The following is a 24,395-nucleotide window of genomic DNA, read 5'->3' as shown; positions in this document are numbered from 1 at the left end:
TATAACAAATAACAGCATAGGGCTACTATGGTACAGCATTTGATTAGTGTGGCAGAATCTTCTTCTGCCCAGGGCTAAGGAGAAAATTAAAAGTTAAATTGAAATGACAAAATTAGCTAACCCTAATAGGGTTTCAAAAATCTGTTAACGAGTTACACAAAGCATATTGCGGACTGACAACTTGCCTGCTCTGTTGTGAGTAAATCCTAGTGTTGTTCGTGACTTCACAAGAGCTGGAAACATAAAATGAAGACTCACTAAATTGAAAATGTTTAAATGGTACCGTGTATATAGAAATTTGCCTATACTCACGGCCTAATGCAAAAATCTTATGAAGGAGATTTGTATTAGCTTTCCCTTTTGGACTATTCACTAAACTAAGTACTTTACAAGCATTATCTCTAGTTTTGTTTTTTGTTTTTTTTTTGAGACAGGACAGAGTCTTACTCTGTCACCCAAATGGTTATGATATGATGATCAATTTTAAGGCATTGATCTAACTTTACCTTGCAACCTATAAGGAGGTGTCTGTCAATTGAATATTTCATGTTTAATTTCTTGCTCTCAAAAAATATTTATAGGTAGATTAAGATTAACTATGTGTGCATCTGGGTTTAAATTGACCTCTTTCAAAATTAGCCAATAAATGATAACATAAGAAAATATAGTCATTGTTTTCATTCAGTAGCGAAGAGTGAATAACCATCTTCATAATAGTGAATAACCATCTTCATAAAAATCGTCCTGCCCTTTATGAAAAACAAATCAGCTAAATTATTTTAAGGTACTTCTCAGCAAATAACCTTCCCAAGTGGATTTCAAATTGATATTGGACTAGTAGTAATCACCTTTCTTCTGGACCACACTATATAAATAAGAGAAGAGGGTGCATTTTGAAAACATGTGCCACTTTCCCATCCACCTTCCCCCAGAAATCCATTTCTATGAGCTGCTTTACATGGTCTTTTTTGAATATTAATTTATGAATCTTTTGCATTAAAATTTTATCATTATCAGATCTTTCAAATCTGATACAGATCAGATTAAATCTATAGATAGTACAAAACTAACAAATCTACTACAAGCATTTTCATTACTTGCCTTATAACCCAATCAGAAAAAAATCCTCAACTTTCTAATTTGAAATTAATTTCAGTCATATAAGGGTATTATTAAAATCAGAATTTACTTTTTTATAAGCAATTTAGCAAAATTTTCCCCTTAACTTCTTCACTTTGGCTGGTGAAGATACTATTCTTCTAGTATGTATTATTATACATCTACTAAAACAAAATTGTTACTCATGTCTTACTCATTTTTAACCATCTCAAGTGTTATTTTCTCTACAAAATAGCCACAGACCTCTTAGAATGAATTTATTAATCCTTCCTCTATAAATGTAAGGCGTGTTTATTTTTATTACATCTCACATCAGGGTCACCATGTCCTTTTGCATTGTTTCTACACTGTAGAATCCTAGAGTGTATGATTCAAACTATACCTTGTATGAATGGCAGTCTCTAGATGTATGACCAAAAGCTGTCACCATTTCACGTGAGCCCTGTCTTTCCTGGACTTGAAATATCTTTTAAATTCTTCTTTCAAAAAAATACATTTCCAAAAGAGTTGAGTGAGCACTCCAAAATGGATGTCATGTTCCTCTAGACATTCCTGTAAACACAGTACTTAGAAAACAACTGTTTAATGGAACATTCTCCTTTCAGCCACTAAAATGTCTCTAAGATTTAACTGTATTTATCAGCTTCATTTGTACTATCTTTGTCTAGCAACTGATTACCTTAAACTTTGATTACTCTACCAAAGGATTTCACAAAACGTATTTTGTAAAGCATTAATAGGCAAACTGAGAAAGATGAGCTTTTGGTTAAATAAGTTTGGAAACTGCTGTATTCAATAGCTTTTTTACTGAAGGAATTCTAAAAGATTTTGTATGCTAATAACATTGGAAATCTTCAAGAAAGAATTCATTGCTTTTACTCTAGAAAGGATATGTCCCATTAACTCGATATGGGCTCATTTCTAGACTTCCTATCTCTTCCTCATTTGGGAAGAAAAAAGAAAAAAGAGAAAGAATAATCTTATCACCTGGGTTACTGTGATTCTTAAGATTTGGAATGGGCAAGATAGCAAAGTTGCTTGTACAGGGGGTTAAATAGATGTACTCTAAAGTGTTAAATGCCTTACAGCAGCTGAAATTTGCCCTTTAAACTGAATTTGTTTGTTTTTACTGATTTGTAAGATGAAAGAAATTAACATCCCCTTTACTTGATTCTTATCGCATTCTGTATTTTGCCAATAGCTTTACTTCCAGAGGAAATGGTGTCTTTATGCAGAAACAAAAAAACATAACTTCTACCTCCATCTACTATAGAACAGTAGTTCTCATTGGAGAAAGTTCTGTCCTCTAAGCAATGTTTTGGAAATGAATGGGGGTATTTTTGGTTGACTCAATGTTTGTGTATCATTATTGGCATTTAAGGGTTAGGAGTTAGGGGTTCAAGAGATCCTGTGTAGAACAGGGCAGTCCTGAAAAATGAAGGCTGTCTCATATATATTCATATAGGTGAAAACCCTGTTTATAAAGTGTTTTAAATCTAAACATATTTTTCTTCATTTTTGCATGATTTTAATATACATTAGATATTCCAAAATTTAACTACTATAATGAAAGATTGAACTATGTTTTGTTTGAAACTTTACCAAGAGTTTCTCACTAGTTTAGAAAATCATGTCACCAACAGCAATACCACTTGTGGTGTTAAATATAGACCTGTACAAGTCTATTTACAGCCATCATAATTACAGTAATTGCACGTGACTATTCCATTATGTCTTCTAATATAGTCATGCCCAGGCATTTACATATTAAAGTACATATTACTATATATTAATTACTTTCCTTTTATGTATGCTTTACAGTTTAAGACATTATATATTTTTGAAATTATATGTATATGTAAGTTACATTATTTTTCATTTTCATTTCTGGTTATGTTTTTTATTTTCACTTCAGGATGGTAAAGGAGGCATTATAAAATATTTCTTATACAAAAGAGGTACTGGCATGCTAGGTTAGGATGTTAAAAAGAAAAAGAAAAATTTTTACAATTGGGAGGAAGAGGAGAGGGCACTGGGTCTGACAGGGTCGAAAACCACTAATCTAAACCAGGTGACCAGATAATAATAGTCACCTGGTTCAAAAAAGGTGTAGAGGAACAGAGATAGGGAGAGGGGAAGCATGAGTCTCTTTTTCACTCAGTTTCTACATTTCCATACTTCTGAGGAAACATACCTTTACTGTGTCTCAGTTTTCACCACTTCACAGAGCCGGCACTATTCTGAACTACCCCAGAAGCTGCTGAAAGTGATTTAAAAAAAAATTCTTGTACCTGAAAGGAATATACAGTCACTGCTGCCACAGCTCCTCTTGAACCTTCAGAATCTATCAGTTTTCACAGTAGTGAGGTTATCTTCATTTTAAACCATGATCTGGAAATCTGTGTTATATATTAACCTTCATTTTGTAACAGGATTTTCAAAAACACTTACCTCAGTAGTAGTCCCAATGTCAGCAGATGGGCTGCATGTGCTGGTATCTGGAGGAGCCGTGCCTATACTGCTTCTAACTGGAGAAGTAGGAACAGGCCCTGCCATGGTCTCTGGAGAGGTTGTAGATAGGTTGAGATTGCCTCTCTTCTGAATCTTATTCCAGACCTTATTCATGGTATCAGTTAGTTCATAGAAAAGCTGGACCTGAGAGCATAAGAAAAAAAGAAGAGAAAACAAGTCTATCAACTTCCAGTTTCAAACCACTAAAATAATAATATGAGAAAATTAACTATTCCAGAGAAATAAAATTTATAAACAAAACTCTACCAATGCATCACTGATCACTATTAACTTCCACTTGAAATTTGCTTCACACTCACATGGTGATATTTAATAATCAACCTAGCATTCCCGTGGATTAAAACCACAGTAATGTAAGCACAGCTTATTAGCAAACAGTAGATTTATTTCAATATATGAATAATAGAACACATATAAATGCCTCTCGACCAGAGGACAGAATCAAAATTTTTAAAAAAAGGCATTCTAGTAAATGTAATTATTTAATGTAATACAAAATAGCTACCATCCTTATTTCTAAATAATTTCCACATCTAAATTTTCTCTGTGTTTCCCAGGAATAAATCTGAAACTGGATTTCTTGTCCCACAAAACAATTGAAAAAGAATGATATAACATCAAATAGTAAAAGGCAAATGTTACATATGAGACTTTTTTTATAGATAAAGAACATATCCAACTTACTATTCTCAAAGGATATGTCATTCCAATATTCAGAGAAAAACTGTTTAACTTGCACATTGTTTGACTGAGTCCTAAGATATTTATGCAAGATTTCATAAATAAGCATTAATCATGAAATCTGTATGACAATGTAGTGCCATATACTGTATAAAACAAGCCCAGGAAGAAAAAATGCAAACACAATATATAAGCAAATCCACAGCTGGACACCATATTCTGCTTGCCATTTAAAAAAAGTGAAATTCTCATATTTATAAAAAGTTTCAGCCCCAGGAAACATCCAGATGATGAAGCTGGCTTCTTATGTGGGCAGAACAGATGCATAAAAACACTATTGTCAATCCTCATTTGATATAAAACAGCACTTGGGTGTACAATTTTCTCCTGTTTTTTTGCGTAATGAAGTTTCAAATCTCAGGTTATAGCTATTGTTGTTTAAAAGTAATCTAGCAGGTAAAAATCTGATTAAAAAGTTCTTTAAAAATATTTGTTCAAATTCTTCTGTCCTTCATAATTATGAATGTTTCTCTCTACAGAGAAACAACTTTGTTGCAAACCAGTTTTTAAAAATATTATTTTGCTTTTTCTTAAATAATTAGAACGGATAAAGAGAGCACAAACAACAACAACAAAAAGCCATAACAGGTTATAAGTATTTCTAAGGGTATTTATTTAAGAGAAATGATGCTGCTTTTATTGTCACTACTTCTGATTCCTTTAAGTGTTAGCAGTAAAATACTGTGCCTGAATGGCAACGAGTACACTGTGTGTTTAAACTGCCATGCAAACCATGACATAAACTTTAAATGTATTTTTATTTTCAAAGAAGAAAGTTGCTAACAGAACTCAGACTTTCCAAATTTGGAGGTTTAAAGAAATAAGGCAAAAACATCTAGGATAAATGTTCAACTTTTATCCTTCAAGTTGTGCTAAAACACTATGCCAAGTAGAGCCACAATGAACTTCCACTTCCCATCTTTAGAATGTCTAAAATTAAAAAGCCTAACTATATCAAGTATTAGCAAGGACGTACAGCAACTAACGCTCTCGTTTTCTGTTGGTAGGAATGTAAAATTTAGAATACAATTTGACGGTTTTTGAAAAGAGCATATAGCTACCGTATATGATCCCACCCATTTCACTCCTAAGTAGTTTCCTAAGAAAAATGAAGCCTATGTCCACACAAAGTTGTGTACACAAATGTTCATGGCAGCATTATTTGTAATAGGCAAAAATTGGAAAAAATCCCAAATGTACATTGACAGGTAGTGAACAAACTGAAGTGCATTCACATGACAGGATGCTGTTTAGCCATAAAAAGAAACTATTGACGCATGCAACAACGTGAATTAATCTCAAAATAATTATGCAGAATGAAAGAAGCTAGGATAAGAAAAACATGGTATGAATCAATTTATAGAGAATCCTAGAAAACAAAAATTAGTCTATCATGACAGAGTCAGTGGTAGCTGTGATGGGGAGGAATGGGAGAGAGGACTACATAAGAACATAAAGAAACTTTTGAAGATGTTAGACTGTGGGCATAGTTTCATGTGTGTATGTACGCCAAATCTTAACAAATTAGATAATTTAAGCATGCAGTTTATTGTATATTAAGTATACCTCAATAAAACATTTTTTTAAAATCTCTAAAAAATAAATACCATGTGAGGTGGCTTTATGTGAGTTCTGTATGAAGGTGACTTAATATCAACAATGTCTTGTGTATTGAATGCTGACCGAATAAAAATATGTAACGTTATTTTTAAAAAATTTATTCACACACATTTTTTCATTTAATCTATAGCTGTTCAGAAAAAAGATTCAATTTCACTGGAGAGGCTGAGAAAGGCCTCAAGAAGATATATTCCTGAAAGAGAGACAGGATTTAAATGAGTACAAAAAGTCATTCTACTCAGAAGTACAGAATGAACAAAAGCCAAGTGCAAGGGATGATCAAGACAAGATACAGGGCTGATGAGGAGTCCCTAGAGAGGAAAGGCCCAGGAGTATCAGGAGACAGTGTCAAAACAGAATCACTAAAGGCAGAGAGGAAGAAGGGAAGAAGAAAAACCATGGATATACAATGTCAGCGGAAATCAAGGAGAAACAGAATTTCACCAATTTAGTGATCTGTGTTGAACAATGCAGAGCTCTAAGTTAATACAATCTTAGAAAAACTATTTCATTTGGTATGTAGGTTGTTACTAACCATTAAAACTCAGTTTTAAAAAGTTTTTTCTTTTTTTAACACAAAAACAACTTTTCACATAAAAGATTACAGTTTAATTGTCCAGTTTAATTTTGTTTAAAAGTTAAAACAAAAATCAAGAGCTCAGGCCAGGCGTGGTGGCTCATGCCTGTAATCCCAGCATTTTGAGAGGCCAAGGCGGGAGGATCACCTGAGGTCAGGAGTTCAAGAGCAGCCTGGGCAACATGGTGAAACCCTGTCTGTACTAAAAATACAAAACATTAGCTGGGTGTGGTAGTGGGTGCCTGTAATCCTAGCTACTTGGGAGGCTGAGGCAGGAGAATTGTTTGCACCCGCGAAGTGGAGGCTGCAGTGAGCCGAGACCACACCATTAAACACCAGCCTGGGCAACAAAAACGAAACTCTGTCTCAAAAAAAAAAAAAAAAAAAAAAAAATCAAGAGCTCAGAGAAATTAAAAATGGGTGAGTGGTGCAAGGATACAAATCCAGTTTTGTCCGAACTCAAAGCCTGTGTTCTTATACAGCAATGCCAAATTCCATTCCCTTGGTAAAAATTGATCAACATAAGAGCAATAAAAACATTAAATAAATGAATAGAAAACTGGCATAAATCTGTTATTTCTCTAGTTCCACATACTTATAGACCCCAAAATGCTAAGACAGTGTTGTATTCCTGTGAATGCCTATAAGAAAACAATGTATCAGTTTGCTGGCCAAAGGTAAACAGAAGTTTTATCACATTAAAAAAAAAAAAAAAAAAAAAAAAAAAGATCCTATGGGCTTTATTTTTTCTTTTTCTTTTTTTCTTTTTTTTTTTTTTAAATAAAAACAAGGTTTTGTTATGTTGCTCAAGTGGTCTCAAACTCCTGAGCTCAAGTGATCCTCCCATCTTAGCCTACTAAGTCGCTGGGATTACAGGATAGGCTCATTTAACTTTGGAATAAACATAGTATTTAGAGTCTGAGATACTAGTGACTAAAGACATTAAAGGAAACACGGTAACTTTGGTCACATAGTTAAGATGAAGGGAAGGGATAACAGAAATCTCCTCCAGTCACTAAAGCACCAAATATTCAACCAAGATAAATATACAGTGTCTAAGAACACTAAACGGCAATGAAAGTTCCAGGACTAACAGACAGACAGCAATGTCTGATACAATAATAAATTTGCTCTCAGCCTACCTTACATACATAGCCTTCTCTATTTTTAAAGTACACTAACTATATGAGGGTTCTGTATCTAGGCAACAATGAAATAAATTCAATAGTGTACAAGGGTCACAATTCTGATGTCATCCTAATGGATACGCCAAAGAAAGGTATTTAAGTAGGAATTATTTCCACAAAATGTAATCAAGAAGCATACACACTGGCTACAGTCAAAATCCCACAAACCTGACCGTATACCTCAGTATGCAAACTTAATGGGTCTATACAATATTCTGAGAATAGACTCACAGCTTTTAGCCCAATGGTATAAAAAGGACAAGAAGTATTCATTTGCACCTCATCCTTACAACAAATATATTTTAAAAACAAAAAGCAAACAACAAAAACAGATGGATTAATGAGAAAGCACAAGAAAGAAATTTTGAGCCATTAATTTTGAAAGAAAAAACAGTAAGACATTTTAGGATTCTATGGTCATGTGTATATCTGCGCTCATTTTAGGGGTCCATGATACTCCTTTTAAGACAGGATACCCAGAAAATAACAAGGAATATATAGGTATCTTTGACTATGAAAGATTAAACATTTCTGGCAAAAGATGTCAAACAGTTTAAAGGCAAATCAACTGCATTACAGTTATAAGGTTTGTATTTATAGAGTCTAAAGAAAGCTTTTACAAATTGCTAAGAAAAATGAATTTAATAGAAGACTGGCTAAATGATATGAATTAACAAATCACAAAAGAGCAAATTCACTGGACAATAAACATGTGAAAAAATGCTCAATCTTATTAGTAATTAGGAAAATATAAATTAATGTAAACTGTCAATTCACGAATGAGCAAATTCAATGGCCAATAAACATTTGAAGAGATGCTCAGCCATCGGGTGTCATTTCCTTTTAGCATGAAAATTGTTCTTTAGTACATCCTGTATGCAGTTCCTAATGGTGAGTCTTTTCTCTGAAAATGTTTTTCTTTAGTTTCCATTTATAAAAGTTATTTTTTGCTTAATTAATAACTTCTAAATTGATTGAGACCTTTTATTTTTTTTATTTCCCTAAAGATGTTCTTCTGGCCTTCATGGTTTCTTATGAGAAATAAGCAGTTAATCAAATCTTAGTTCCCCTGAACGTAAGGTATTATACATGTATTTTCTTGTGATACTTTCAATATTTGTTGTTTACTTGCGGCTTTCAACAGTTGGATTATGAGGTATGTAGATATCACATTCTTTGCATGTTTGTTTTATTCATCTTCATGTCTGCCTTACACGTAGTGCTCAGTAAGAATTTGCTTACTGCATATGGCAAAAAAAAAAATCAAGCCATCCTTCGGAGTTCTGAAAGCATCCAAAGAGAGTCTGGAAGCATAAGCTAAAGCAATCACTCACAACAAAGAGGTTTATTTAGAGACTCATGTTTTGTCATTACAATTTAGGTTAATCTGTCACTTGAAGATATCAAGGAGTATTAATCCCTAACCAAATCTCTTAATTTATATAGATTCTTCAGTGCTGTTATGTTGTGGTTTCACATCTCTTCAGGAATGTTGCTACATTTCACCAGGGATGTTCATACCAATTTGTAAAGAGGGTCTCACATTTTAATCAAAGTCAGTCTACACTAACAAAATGATATTCATATAACATTTCAGTGTTTACAAAATATTTTCATAAATATTTCAGACTTCCCAACAACCTTGTGATCAACTTTGGTTACATCACGTGGTGACAATTGAACACAATTTTGTTTATGAGGATTTATTGAGTAACTCCAAGGATTTTATGAGATTTATAAAGTAGAATTACATAAAGAGATAAGAATTATTACATTTTGGGTAAAAATGAACTCTCGGTACACAAGGTTCATTCAGCCTTGGAGCAATTCTAGAAAAAAGGTCCTTGGTATCAGGAGAACAGGAGAAAGGAGGCACTGGGAGCCAGGTGGCCCTGGAAGCCAGATAACTGAAAAAAGAACAACAGGGAAGGAGCAGACATAGGAAGGAAATACAAGGCCAAACACAAGCCCCATCTAGCTGATGACTTTGCTTAGAGCTGGTTTGTATTTAAACAACAAAATCTGAGCTTAGCTCCAAACAAAGTGGGTATCTAGAGAATATACCCAGTACTCTAGTTTTGAGCCAAAGTATTAGATTTACTAACACCATAAAAATCACAAAACTATTAAGTATCTCAAAGTAAATTTTAAAAATATGAATAAGAGTGGAGTCTAAGAATTTTTTTTGTGTTAGCTAGGATAGCTATGGATAACTAGAACATGTGGAGAAGGACTATCCTCTCACAGCTACAATGATCTTTTTTCCTAAGTTATAAGGACTTTGGTAGATAACTCCAAGTAGCACGGGGCTGTCTATTATATGTAGCTTTAGAGAGAGACTGAGCTACCACTAACTATAAACTATGACCTCAGAAAAACAACACTTCTGTATCTTCCAAAAATATCATCATATCCCTTTGTAATAGGTCCTCTTCCTGTCACCCTCTCTTCCTTCTCTCTTCCTGTCCTGCTTCCAGGCAACAAGTAACCCACATTTTATCACTATATATTAATAGTAATCTGCATATCTTAACATTTTATGTAAATGGAATTATACAGTAAGTACTCTTTTTCCACCTGGCTTCTTTCAGTCAGCATAATGATTACAAGATTCATCAATGATCTTGCATTTTATCAATAATTCAGCCCTTTAATGGCTGACTAGTATTACCTCAGTATGAGTAGGCCATAATTTTTTTACTAATTCACCTGATGATAAACATGTGACCTGTGCCCCGTTTGGGGCTATACAAATAAAGCTGCTATATACTTCTGTGTAAAAGACCTTTTGTGGACATACATTTTTGTTTCTCAGAGGAAATATATAGGGAGAAATGATTGGGTTGTATGCTAAGTGTGTGCCGAACTTTTTCAGAAATTGCCAAGGGGTTTCCAATGTTGTTACATCATTTTTACATTCTCACACGCAGTGTACGATGAGTTCCAGTTGGTCCACATGTTGAGTCTATCATTTATTTAAGCCAATCTAATAGGTGTGTATTTCTATTTCTTCATGATGTTTTTACCCCTGATAATGATACTGGGCATGTTTTCATATGCTTATTGACTATTCAAATAAATATTTTGTGAAGTATGTGTTCTAGTCTTTTCCCCATTATCTGTCTTTATGTTTATCATTTATTGTTCATCTTCATGTTATTGAGTAGAATTTTTAGGCCAGGCGCAGTGGCTCACACCTGTAATCCCAGCACTTTGGGAAGCCGAAGCAGGTGGATCGCTTGAAATCGGGAGTTTGATACCAGCCTGGTCAACATGGTGAAACCCTGTCTCTACAAAAATACAAAAATTAGCCAGGTGCGGTGGCACACACCTGTGATCCCAGCTACTCAGGAGGCTAAGGCAGGAGAATCACTTGAACCCAGGAGGAGGAGGTTGCAGTGAGCTGAGATCGCATCACTGCACTCCACCCTGGGCAACAGAGGGAGACTCTGTCAGAAAGAAAAGAAAATGAAAAAGAAAAAGAAAAAAAGAGAAGAGAAGAGAAGAGAAAAGAAAAGAGAAAAACAAAAAGAAAAAGAATATTTAAATATTTTGGATAACAGTCCATTGTTTGAAAAATGTCTTGTAAATACCTTCTCCAAATGCCTGGCTTTCTGCTATCTCAATGTGTCCTTCAAAAATTATTGTTTTTAAACTTGATTATGCCCAATATCAAGATGAATAAGCCATCAACGATTTAAGTCTTCCAAACTATGAGAAGATATATCTATTTATTTCTTTTAGGCGTTAAGTTTTCTCAGCAATGCTTTATGGTTTTCAGGATAGAGGTCTTAGGTATCTTTTGTTAGATTTATTCATTTATGTTTCTTGGATTTAGTAAAGAGTGAAATTGATTTCATTCCATTTTCCAGTTGTTTGCTGCTAGTACATAAAAATACAATCAGTTTTAATACATTAACTTTGCCTCATAAAAGCTTGGTGAGTTTTGTTAGTTTTAGTAACAGTTTATTAGACTCCTTTGGGGTTTTCTATAAAATATGTTATATGTAAACAGTTTTACTTCTTCATTTCTTATCTTTATATCTTTTATTAATTTTTCTTGGTTTATTGTAATGGTTAGGAACTCTAATATGATACAGAATAGAGCTGAAAGCAGAAATCATGGGTTTTTTCCTGATCTCAGTGGGAAACAATTCAATATTTTACTATTATGTATGATATTTACCATTGTTTTCCCTTATATGATCTCTATAAGTTTGAGAATGTTACCTCCTACTTGTAATTTGCTGAGACTTCTCATCATGAATGCATGTTGAATTCTGTCAAACGTTTCACCTGAATTTATTGAGATGATCGTATGATTTTTCTCCTTTGTTTTGTTATTATGGTAAATTATATTGAATGACTTTTGAATGTTAAACCAAACTTGCATTTTTAAGATAACTCCTAGTTGGCCATTATATATTATGCTTTTTAGATATTGTTATCTTTGATTTGTTAACATTTGGTTAAGAATTTATGTATCAATTTCATGAGGGATATTAATACCTAATTTCCTTCTGTTGTAAAATCTTTTTGAAGTTTTGTTATTAGAGTTATACTACCTTCATAAAACCAGTTGGGCAAGGATGCTTCAGCCTTTATTTCTGGGAAAACATGTGTGTAACATTTATGTTATTTTTTCCAGAATATTTTATAGAATTCGTCCATCTAGATTGGAAGTTTTCTCCATGGGAAAGTTTTTGACATCACATTCAATTTTGTTAAAAGATATACAGCTATTTGGATTTGCTCTTTTCTTCTTGTGTCAACTTTGACGGAATTCTTTTCCAATGAAAATTTCCATTTCATGTAAGTTGTTGCATTTGTTGGCATAAAGTTGTTCATTATTCTTTTATTACGCTTTTAATGTTATCAACAACCCTTTATTCATGATATTAGTAGTTTGCATTTTTTCCTCCCCCTCTATTATTTCAGTACAGCTACGGAACTGTCAATTTTGTTGATCTTTTAAAAGAACCAGTTCACGGTTTTAATTTTCTATCTCTTGCTCATTTTTGTTAACTGTTCCATTCATCTCTGCTCATATCTTTGTTATTTTCTTCTTTTTACTTACTTTGGGTTTCTCTTGTTCTTTTCTTAGCTTTCTAAAGTTGAACCTTAAATGGCTGATTAAGATCTTTCTTCCTTTCTAATTATGTCTTTAAAGTTATATTTCCCTCTAAACACTGCCTTAGCTTATCCAGGTTTTTTAGTGTCATTCAATATTTTCTAATTTCCCAAATAATTTTGTCTTTGTTCCACAAATTATTTAGAAGCATGTTGTTTAATGTCCACATATTTAAAGTTTTTCTAGCTATTTTATTATTATTTTCTAATTTGACTGAGGTCAAATAATACTTTCATGTGATTTTAATCCTCTTAAAAATGAGACCATGTACACCTGTAAAAAAGTGCATCCTACGATTGTTGGATATACTGTTTTATAAATGCCAATTAGATCAAGGTGAGTTCATAGTATTTTCATATCTTCTAGATCTTCAATTATTTATTTTTAATACAGTTGTTTTATCCACTACTGAAACAGGTGTTATAAAAATTTCTTACTATGATTCTAGAATTATCTTTTCCCTTCATTCTGTTAATTTTTGTTTCATTTCACTCTATCTATGGTAACATGCTTTTTATTTATTTTATCTAAGATTAAAATAAGTAAGTCCAGTCTTCTTATGCTGACTGTTTGTATGGTGTATCTTTCACTATGCATCTATTTATAATCTGTTTCTTTATATTCAAGTAAAATACAATGTTAGGAATTATACAGTAGCATCTTGCTTTACTTCCAACTACAGATCTTTGCCTTTTACTTGGAGTGTTTTGAGCGATAATTTGTTAACTTTCTCTGTAAAGGGCCAGAGAGTAAATATTCTAGGCTTTGTGGGCCATACTGCTCTTTTATTCAATTCTGCAAGTATAGCATGGCAGAAACCATAGACAATATGTAAAAAATGAGTGTGGCCAAATTTGGCTTATGTGTATTAGTTTGCAGATTCCTAATTGAGACCATAAATATTTCATGTAATTATTAATGTATGTGGCTTAGCTCTATTATTTTATTTTTTGTACTGTTTTACCCTCCATTTTTTGTTCCTTTGTTACTTTTTCCCAACTTCTTTTGGCTTCTTTGAATATTTTTTAGTATTTAATTTTAATTCCTCATTGGCTTTTTGGCTTTATCCTTTGGTATTTTTGCATTTTCTTATTACTTGGGCTAAGAGAGTAAAACATACGCACCTAATCTTTCAGTCTACTTAAGAGTTTATATTGTACCACTTCATATGATATGTAGAAACTTGGCAACCATAGATCCTTTTACTCCATCTTCCTCTAGCCTTAATGCTATAGTTGTCTTGTATGTTACATCTACATACACTGAAAAAACCAGCAGACAATGTTATGCTTTTTGCTTTCAAGCATCATACATATTTTTAAACAGTTTTTTTAAATTATTTACCCAGCTGTTTACCCTTTCTGTTGGTTTTCCTTCACTCCTGAAGATCTAATTTTACATCTAGTATCATTTTCCTTTACCCTGAAGAATTTCCTTTAGCATTTCTTGTAGAATAGAGCAGCTGGTGACAAACTTTCTTAGCTTCCCTTCATCTAAAAATGGGTTTATTTCTCTTTCATTTCTGTGGGGTATCTTCACTAGGTTAACAGTTCTTTTATGTTAGCACTTCCAAAATATTGTTCCAATGTCTTCCGTCTCTTACGATTTTTAATGAGAAATCTATTCTCATTCAAATGATTGTTTGCTTATATGGAATGTGTCTTTTCCTATAACTGCTGTCAAAATTTTTTAAAATTTATCATTGATTTTCAATATTTTAATCACAATGTGTCCCAATGTTTGTCACTTTGGGTTTATCCTGTTTGGGATTAGGTGAACTTCTTGGACGCGTAAAAGACTATCTCTTTCCCCAAATTTGCAAAGTTTTCTGTAATTATTTCCTCTTTTTTTTTTTTCTATCCCAATCCTTTATCTCCTCTCCTTCTGAAACTCCAAGTAGAAAACAACACTAGACTTTTCTATTCTATAACTATTGGAGCGCTGTTCATTTTTTAAAAAAACCTTTTTCCTTTCTTTTTCAAATTCAGTAATTTCTACTGATCTATGTTCAAGTTTAGTAACTCTTCTATCATCTCCAGGCTACCTTTAAGCCCACACAATATGGTTTTCTTCCTTCAGGTACTGTATTTTTTAGTTCTAAAATTCCATTTGATTCTTTTTATACTTTTTATTCCTCAATTGAGATTTATTACCTTTTCATTCAGTATGCTTTTGTTTACACCTCATAAAAATTTCTAAAAGCTGCCTTAAAGTCGTTTTGCAATTCAATTATTTTAAAACAAGCTGAGAACATGCATTTATGTGGGGGTAGTCAATTGCTTGTTTTTGAATTTTTCCTAGAGTATATAGGAATAATCAGTGGGAAAGATAGGCTGAGGGAACTTATACTGCCATGCTAAGAGATCTCTTATGTTTTCCTTTTTAACAACTTCTGTGATAAAGGGTCTAAAGAAGTTGAATCTGTTCCTCTACATTCTATCTAGCAGAGCTGCCATAACAAAGTACCATAAACTGGGTGGGTTAAAACAAGAGAAATATATTGTCTCAAAGTTATTGGAGGCTACAGTCTAAAATCAAGGTATCAGTAGGGCCATGCACCCTCTGAGATTCTGAGTACAATCCTTCCTTGGCTCTCTGCCTAGCTTCTTCTGGTGGGAACTAGCCACCTTGGGTGTTCCTTGGCTTACAGCTCCACTAGTTCAATCTTTGCTTCCATGTTCACATGACAATTTCCCTGTGTATCTTTACATCATTTTCCTTTTGTATAAGTCTATGACCAAATTTTTCTATTTTATAAGGATACGAGTCACATTGGGTCACCCTAATCACCTCATTTTAACTTACTTCTGTTACAAACCTATAACCAAATAAGGTTATATTCTGAGATACACAAGGTTAGAACTTCAACATATATTTTTGCGGGGACACAATTCAACACATAACAGTTTCCCTTCCTTTTAAAAACACTTTAAAGCAACCGTTAGCAGTAGCACTCAAAGACTACTCTCAAAGAAGGTAACTAATTTCATGATTATTTTCTTCTATATCACTATGGGTATAATGGAAAGGCAAATGGCCATTAAACTGAAATATTTAGTATCATTCAAAAGTATTCACTACTGATTCTAAAATAAATGAACAAGCACTTTGAGAGGCTGAGGCAGAAGGATCACTTGAAGCCAGGAGTTCAAGATCATCCCAGACAACAAAGCGATACCCTATTCTACAAATAAATAAAAATGAAATAAAGTAGCTGGTTGTGGTGGCATGTGCCTATAGTCACAGCTACTTAGGAGGTTCAAATGGGACAACTGCTTGAATCTAGAAGTTTGAGGCTGCATGAGCTGTGATTGCACCACTGCACTTCAGCCTGGGGGACCAAGCAAGACCCTGTCAAAAGAAAGAAAAGAAAAGTAAAGAAAAAAGGAAAGGAAAGGAAAGGAAAGGAAAGGAAAGGAAAGGAAGCACACAAACAAAAATATAGTTAATTGTCACGTGAGAGTAAAATGTAAAACATTTAACATTTATCACTAATACTGCTTCATAAAAAGTGAATTAAACCCCCAGAGCAAGATGGCCGAATAGGAACAGCTCCAGTCTCTAGCTCCCAGCACGAGCGACACAGAAGACAGGTGATTTCTGCATTTTCAACTGAGGTACCGGGTTTATCTCACTGGGGAGTGCCAGACAATCAGTGCTTGTCAGCTGGTGCAGCTCGACCGGCAAGAGCTGAAGCAGGGTGAGGCATCATCTCACCTGGGAAGCACAAAGGGGAAGGGAATTCCTTTTCCTAGCCAGAGGAACTGAGACACACAACACCTGGAAAATCGGGTAACTCCCACCCTAATACTGCACTTTACCAAGGGTCTTAGCAAACGGCATACCAGGAGATTATATCCCACACCTGGCCGGGAGGGTCCCACACCCACGGAGCCTCCCTCATTGCTAGCACAGCAGTCTGAGATCTAACTGCAAGGCAGCAGCAAGGCTGGGGGAGGGGCACCCACAATTACTGAGGCTTAAGTAGGTAAACAAAGCCACCAGGAAGCTCGAACTGGGTGGAGCCCACAGCAGATCAAGGAGGCCTGCCTGTCTCTGTAGACTCCACCTCTGGGGACAGGGCATTGCTAAACAAAAAGCAGCAGAAACCTCTTCAGATGCAAATGACCCTGTCTGACAGCTTTGAAGAGAGCAGTGGCTCTCCCAACACAGAGGGTGAGATCTGAGAACGGACGGACTGCCTGCTCAAGTGGGTCCCTGACCCCTGGGTAGCCTAACTGGGAGACATCCCGCACTAGGTGCAGACCGACATCCCACACCTCACAGGGCGGGGTACACCCCTGAGACGAAGCTTCCAGAGCAAGAATCACACAGGAACACTCGCTGTTCAGCAATATTCTATCTTCTGCAGCCTCCACTGCTGATACCCAGGCAAACAGGGTCTGGAGTGGACGTCAAGCAATCTCCAACAGACCTGCAGCTGAGGGTCCTGACTGTTAGAAGGAAAACTAACAAACAGAAAGGACACCCACACCGAAATCCCATCAGTACGTCACCATCATCAAAGACCAAAGGCAGATAAAACCACAAAGATGGGGAAAAAGCAGGGCAGAAAAGCTGGGAATTCAAAAATTAAGAGCGCATCTCCCCCTCAAAAGGAACGCAGCTCATGGCCAGCAATGGATCAAAGTTGGACGGAGAATGACTTTGACGAGTTGAGAGAAGAAGGCTTCAGTCCATCAAACTTCTCAGAGCTACAGGAGGAATTACGTACCCAGCGCAAAGAAACTAAAAATCTTGAAAAAAAATGGAAGAATGGATAACTAGAATAATCAATGCAGAGAAGGCTATAAACGAACTGACAGAGATAAAACCCATGACACGAGAAATACGTGACAAATGCACAAGCTTCAGTAACCGACTCGATCAACTGGAAGAAAGAGTATCAGCGATTGAGGATCAAATGAATAAAATGAAACGAGAAGAGAAGTCTAAAGAAAAAAGAGGAAAAAGAAATGAACAAAGCCTTCAAGAAGTATGGCATTATGTGAAAAGACCAAATCTACGTCTGATTGGGGTGCGTGAAAGTGAGGGAGAAAATGGAACCAAGTTGGAAAACACTCTTCAGGATATCATCCAGGAGAACTTCCCCAACCTAGTAAGGCAGACCAACATTCAAATCCAGGAAATACAGAGAACGCCACAAAGATACTCCTCGAGAAGAAAAACTCCAAGACACATAATTGTCAGATTCACTGAAGTTGAAATGAAGGAAAAAATGTTAAGGGCAGCCAGAGAGAAAGGTCGGGTTACCCACAAAGGGAAGCCCATCAGACTAACAGCAGATCTCTCGGCAGAAACTCTACAAGCCAGAAGAGAGTAGGGGCCAATATTCAACATTCTTAAAGAAAAGAATTTTAAACCCAGAATTTCATATCCAGCCAAACTAAGTATCATCAGTGAAGGAGAAATAAAATCCTTTACAGATAAGCAAATGCTTAGAGATTTTGTCACCACCAGGCCTGCCCTACAAAAGATCCTGAAGGAAGCACTAAACATGGAAAGGAACAACTGGTACGGGTCATTGCAAAAACAAGCCAAAATGTAAAGACCATTGATGTTAGGAAGAACCTGCATCAACTAACGAGCAAAATAACCAGCTAATATCACAACGACAGGATCAAGTTCACACATAACAATATTAACCTTAAATATAAATGGACTAAATGGCCCAATTAAAAGACACGGACTGGCAAATTGGATAACGAGTCAAGACCCATCAGTTTGGTGTATTCAGGAAACCCATCTCACATGCAGAGACACACATAGGCTCAAAATAAAGAGAGAGAGGAAGATCTACCAAGCAAATGGAGAACAAAAAAAAGCAGGGGTTGCAATCCTAGTCTCTGATAAAACAGACTTTAAACCATCAAAGATCAAAAGAGAGAAAGAAGGCCATTACATAATGGTAAAGGGATCAATTCAACAGGAAGAGATAACTATCCTAAATATATATGAACCCAACAGGAGCACCCAGATTCATAAAGCAAGTCCTTAGAGACTTAGACTCCCATACAATAATAATGGGAGACTTCAACACCCCACTGTCAACATTAGACAGATCAATAAGACAGAAAGTTAACAAGGATATCCAGGAATTGAACTCAACTCTACACCAAGTGGACCTAATAGACATCTACAGAACTCTCCACCCAAAATCAACAGAATATACATTCTTCTCAGCACCACATCCCACTTATTCCAAAATTGACCACATAACTGGAAGTAAAGCACTCCTCAGCAAATGTACAAAAACAGAAATTATAGCAAACTGTCTCTCAGACCACAGTGCAATCAAACTAGAACTCAGGACTAAGAAACTCAATCAAAACCGCTCAACTACATGGAAACTGAACAACCTGCTCCTGAATGACTACTGGGTACATAACGAAATGAAGGCAGAAATAAAGATGTTCTTTGAAACCAATGAGAACAAAGATACAACATACCAGAATCTCTGGGACACATTTAAAGCAGTGTGTAGAGGGAAATTTATAGCACTAAATGCCCACAAGAGAAAGCTGGAAAGATCAACAATTGACACTCTAACATAACAACTAAAAGAATTAGAGAAGCAAGAGCAAATACATTCAAAAGCTAGCAGAAGGCAAGAAATAACTAAGATCAGAGCAGAACTGAAGGAGATAGAGACACAAAAAACCCTCCAAAAAATCAATGAATCCAGGAGCTGGTTTTTTGAAAAGATCAACAAAATTGATAGACCGCTAGCAAGACTAATAAAGAAGAAAAGAGAGAAGAATCAAATAGACGCAATAAAAAATGATAATGGGGATATCACCACCGACCCCACCAAAATACAAACTACCATCAGAGAATACTATAAACACCTCTACGCAAATAAACTAGAAAATCTAGAAGAAATGGATAATTTCTTGGACACTTACACCCTCCCAAGACTAAACCAGGAGGAAGCTGAATCCCTGAATAGACCAATAGCAGGCTCTGAAATTGAGGCAATAATTAATAGCCTACCAACCAAAAAAAGTCCAGGACCAGATGGATTCACAGCTGAATTCTACCAGAAGTACAAGGAGGAGCTGGTACCATTCCTTCTGAAACTATTCCAATGAATAGAAAAAGAGGGAATCTTCCCTAACTCATTTTATGAGGTGAACATCATCCTGATACCAAAGCCTGGCAGAGACACAACAAAAAAAGAGAATTTTAGACCAATATCCCAGATGAACATGGATGCAAAAATCCTCAATAAAATACTGGCAAACCAGATCCAGCAGCACATCAAAAAGCTTATCCACCATGATCAAGTGGGCTTCATCCCTGGGATGCAAGGCTGGTTCAACATTCGCAAATCAATAAATGTAATCCAGCATATAAACAGAACCAAAGACAAAAACCACATGATTATCTCAATAGATGAAGAAAAGGCCTTCCACAAAATTCAACAGCTCTTCATGCTAAAAACGCTCAATAAATTCGGTATTTATGGAATGTATCTCAAAATAATAAGAGCTATTTATGACAAACCCACAGCCAATATCATACTGAATGGGCAAAAACTGGAAAAATTCCCTTTGAAAACTGGCACAAGACAGGGATGCCCTCTCTCACCACTCCTATTCAACATAGTGTTGAAAGTTCTGGCTAGGGCAATCAGGCAAGAGAAAGAAATAAAGGTACTCAGTTAGGAAAAGAAGAAGTCAAATTGTCCCTGTTTGCAGATGACATGATTGTATATTTAGAAAACCCCATCATCTCAGCCCAAAATCTCCTTAAGTTGATAAGCAACTTCAGCAAAGTCTCAGGATACAAAATTAACGTGCAAAAATGACAGGCATTCTTATACACCAGTAACAGACAAACAGAGAGCCAAATCAGGAATGAACTTCAATTCACAATTGCTTCAAAGAGAATAAAATACCTAGGAATCCAACTTACAAGGCATGTAAAGGACCTCTTCAAGGAGAACTACAAACCAATGCTCAGTGAAATAAAAGAGGATACAAACAAATGGAAGAACATACCATGCTCATGGATAGGAAGAATCAATATCGTAAAAATGGCCACACTGCCCAAGGTAATTCATAGATTCAATGCCATCCCCATCAAGCCTCCAATGACTTTCTTCACAGAATTGGGAAAAAGTGCTTTAAAGTCCATATGGAACCAAAAAAGAGCCTGCATTGCCAAGACAATCCTAAGTCAAAAGAACAAAGCTGGAGGCATCACGATACCTGACTTCAAACTATACTATAAGGCTACAGTAGCCAAAATAGCATGGTACTGGTACCAAAACAGAGATATAGACCAATGGAACAGAACAGAGTCCTCAGAAATAATACCACACATCTATAGTTATCTGATCTTTAACAAACCTGAGAAAAACAAGAAATGGGGAAAGGATTCCCTATTTAATAAATGGTGCTGGGAAAATTGGCTAGCCATAAGTAGAAAGCTGAAACTGGATCCTTTCCTTACTCCTTATATGAAAATTAATTCAAGATGGATTAGAGACTTAAATGTTAGACCTAATACCATAAAAACCCTAGAAGAAAACCTAGGTAGTACCATTCAGGACATAGGCATGGGCAAGGACTTCATGTCTAAAACACCGAAAGCAACGGCAACAAAAGCCAAAATTGACAAATGGGATCTAATTAAACTAAAGAGTTTCTGCACAGCAAAAGAAACTACCATCAGAGTGAACAGGCAACCTACAGAATGGGAGAACATTTTTGCAATCTACTCATCTGACAAAGGGCTAATATCCAGAACCTACAAAGAACTCAAACAAATTTACAAGAAAAAAACAAACAACCCCATCAAAAAGTGGGCAAAAGATATGAACAGACATTTCTCAAAAGAAGACATGCATACAGCCAACAGACACATGAAAAAATGCTCATCATCACTGGCCATCAGAGAAATGCAAATCAAAACCATAATGAGATACCATCTCACACCAGTTAGAATGGCAATCATTAAAAAGTCAGGAAACAACAGGTGCTGGAGAGGATGTGGAGGAATAGGAACACTGTTACACTGTTGGTGGGACTGTAAACTAGTTCAGCCATTGTGGAAAACAGTATGGCAATTCCTCAAGGATCTAGAACTAGAAGTACCATATGACCCAGCCATCCCATTACTGGGTATATGCCCAAAGGATTATAAATCATGCTACTATAAAGACACATGCACACGTATGTTTATTGTGGCACTATTCACAATAGCAAAGACTTGGAATCAACCCAAATGTCCATCAGTGACAGACTGGATTAAGACAGTGTGGCACATATACACCATGGAATACTATGCAGCCATAAAAAGGGATGAGTTTGTGTCCTTGTAGGGACATGGATGGAGCTGGAAACCATCATTCTCAGCAAACTATCACAAGAACCGAAAACCAAACACCGCATGTTCTCACTCATAGGTGGGAACTGAACAATGAGATCACTTTGACTCGGGAAGGGGAACATCACACACCGGGGCCTATTATGGGGAGGGGGGCGGGGGGAGGGACGGCATTGGGAGTTATACCTGATGTAAATGACTAGTTGATTGGTGCTGATGAGTTGATGGGTGCAGCACACCAACATGGCACAAGTATACATATGTAACAAACTTGCACATTGTGCACATGTACCCTAGAACTTAAAGTATAATAATAAAAAAAATAAAAAATAAAAAAAAATTTTAAAAAATTGAATTAAAACAAAACAAAAAATTTTGAGAGAAAGAGTCTTGCTTTATTGCCCAGGCTGGAGTGCAGTGGCTACTCCCAGGTGCAATCATAGGACACCACAGCCTCTAACTTCTGGGCTCAAGTGATCCTCCTGCCTCGGCCTCCTGAGTAGCTGGGACTACAGGCATGTGCCATCAAGCTCAACTAAGTTGAACCTACTTAAAAAAACACTCTTTAAAAACTGGCTTATAACAATTAATGCTACATTAAATATAAATTTATCACTATTGACCTAGAGTGTCCAATAATCTTCTAAAAAGGATTATTTTAAAATATAACTCTAAATAGTATTCAGCTTTGACAATCTACAGAGAAAATATAACACAGTCTATTTGAGGCTAAGTAAACAAGTGCTACATTGTATGCAACTAATTATTTGTGTAAACACAGGTGATCTGAATTCACATTAAACTGTAAAATTACAAGATACAGCATGATTGGTCTATGACAACTGAAATCTTTTTCTTTTTAAAAATATTGCATCATAAGCAAAGAAGTTCTGAGTGAGAATCTGAATGAAAATTACATTTGATCAGTTCAACAAACTCTTCCAGTTTAACAGTAAAATAGTTCTTCAGTGTTTGAAAACATTACATCTGCAACTGATTTCATGCCATCGGCCAAAAGATACATTTGTGCTGCCACCATTACATTTTCAGAAGAGTTTAAATTACACAACTTGAGAGAGCTTCAAAGCAATTCTTAATCTAACCACCCTGATCTTGATGGCCAAGTTAAAAATAATTTAGGATACTTAAGAGAAGAGAAACCCTTCAACAAAAAGGATAACAATTGCTTTTAAATCACATTACTTTAAATTTCCTTTCATAAATCAAATGTACCAACCTGGGGATTAGAGCATTTTATCTCTAGTGACTCTAGGTCAACATGGAGACAGACAACAAATGAATGTCGTGTATCAGGTCCCGTAGCAAGTAGTTTTTGAGACGTGACAGCTAGAGTGGAGGTGCAACCCATAGGTTCCACTAGGCAAAGTGTCACTTGTTTTCCAAGAAGGGTATATATGCTGAAATGATGTAAGCTGATCGTCCAAGGAAAAGCATCACCTGATATAGGGGACAAAAGGGAATAGGGAAGCACACAAACAAAAACACAATTAATTTTCACTTGACAGTAAAATGTAAAACATTTAACATTTATGACTAATACTCCATCATACAAAGTGAAAATAGTTTTCCTGAGACCAAAGTGCTAAACAATATACAAGCTACTTAAAATTCTTTCAGTAATTATATACACTACGAACCATACATTAATATAAATTAAATATATGGGATAAAATTAAAAATAAAAGTTCTAACAACTTCTTCCCTTACCCTAGTTTGTTGTATTGTGAAACTGTTGGGGACGAATGCGCCATACCTTGGAGGCCAGAGAAAACAGATCAAATTACGTAAATGGAAGGTTTTATCTACGGTACTGAAAATGACCATAGATCTTGCCATGGAATGAGAAAGGAAGAGAATAAACAATCTAATATGGTCTGTTGGATCACCTGCATCAGAATCATGTGGGATGCTGGTTTAAAATAGAGGTTCCTAGGACTTTAGACTTTCTTAATCAAAACCTCTGATGTTACGAACCAGCATGAATTTTGATATGTTCCCTAGATTATTCTTACATTTGAGTTATTTTTAATTAAAATGCACTTGATAAAAAAATTGGCATTCATAAACTTCAGGATTAAAAGCAAAATTCCCTTTCTATACTTTGAGCTTTTAC

The 24,395-nt window shown here is 35.4% G+C and overlaps 1 protein-coding gene across 40 annotated transcripts in view; it reads right to left on the bottom strand.

The window, feature by feature from the left end:
* Positions 1-24,395, bottom strand: part of VPS13B (vacuolar protein sorting 13 homolog B) — an 856,590-nt gene that overhangs the window by 391,199 nt on the left and 440,996 nt on the right. For all 40 annotated transcript variants that reach the window (XR_013397372.1, XR_013397371.1, XR_013397373.1 and 37 more), the window contains exons 24-25: positions 23,499-23,719; positions 3,571-3,774 (exon numbers count right to left, since the gene is read on the bottom strand). Coding sequence is in view for 26 of the 40 variants with exons in the window: in XM_077943895.1 (XP_077800021.1) it covers positions 3,571-3,774; positions 23,499-23,719 (425 nt within the window). In the remaining 14 variants the exon portion in view is untranslated. The remainder of the gene's footprint in view (positions 1-3,570; positions 3,775-23,498; positions 23,720-24,395) is intronic.

This window comes from Macaca mulatta, chromosome 8 (genome assembly GCF_049350105.2).
Source record: "Macaca mulatta isolate MMU2019108-1 chromosome 8, T2T-MMU8v2.0, whole genome shotgun sequence".
Classification (NCBI taxonomy): Eukaryota; Metazoa; Chordata; class Mammalia; order Primates; family Cercopithecidae; genus Macaca; species Macaca mulatta.
The sequence above is the reverse complement of the archived record's forward strand: the minus strand, read 5'-3'. Positions and strand labels throughout refer to the sequence as shown.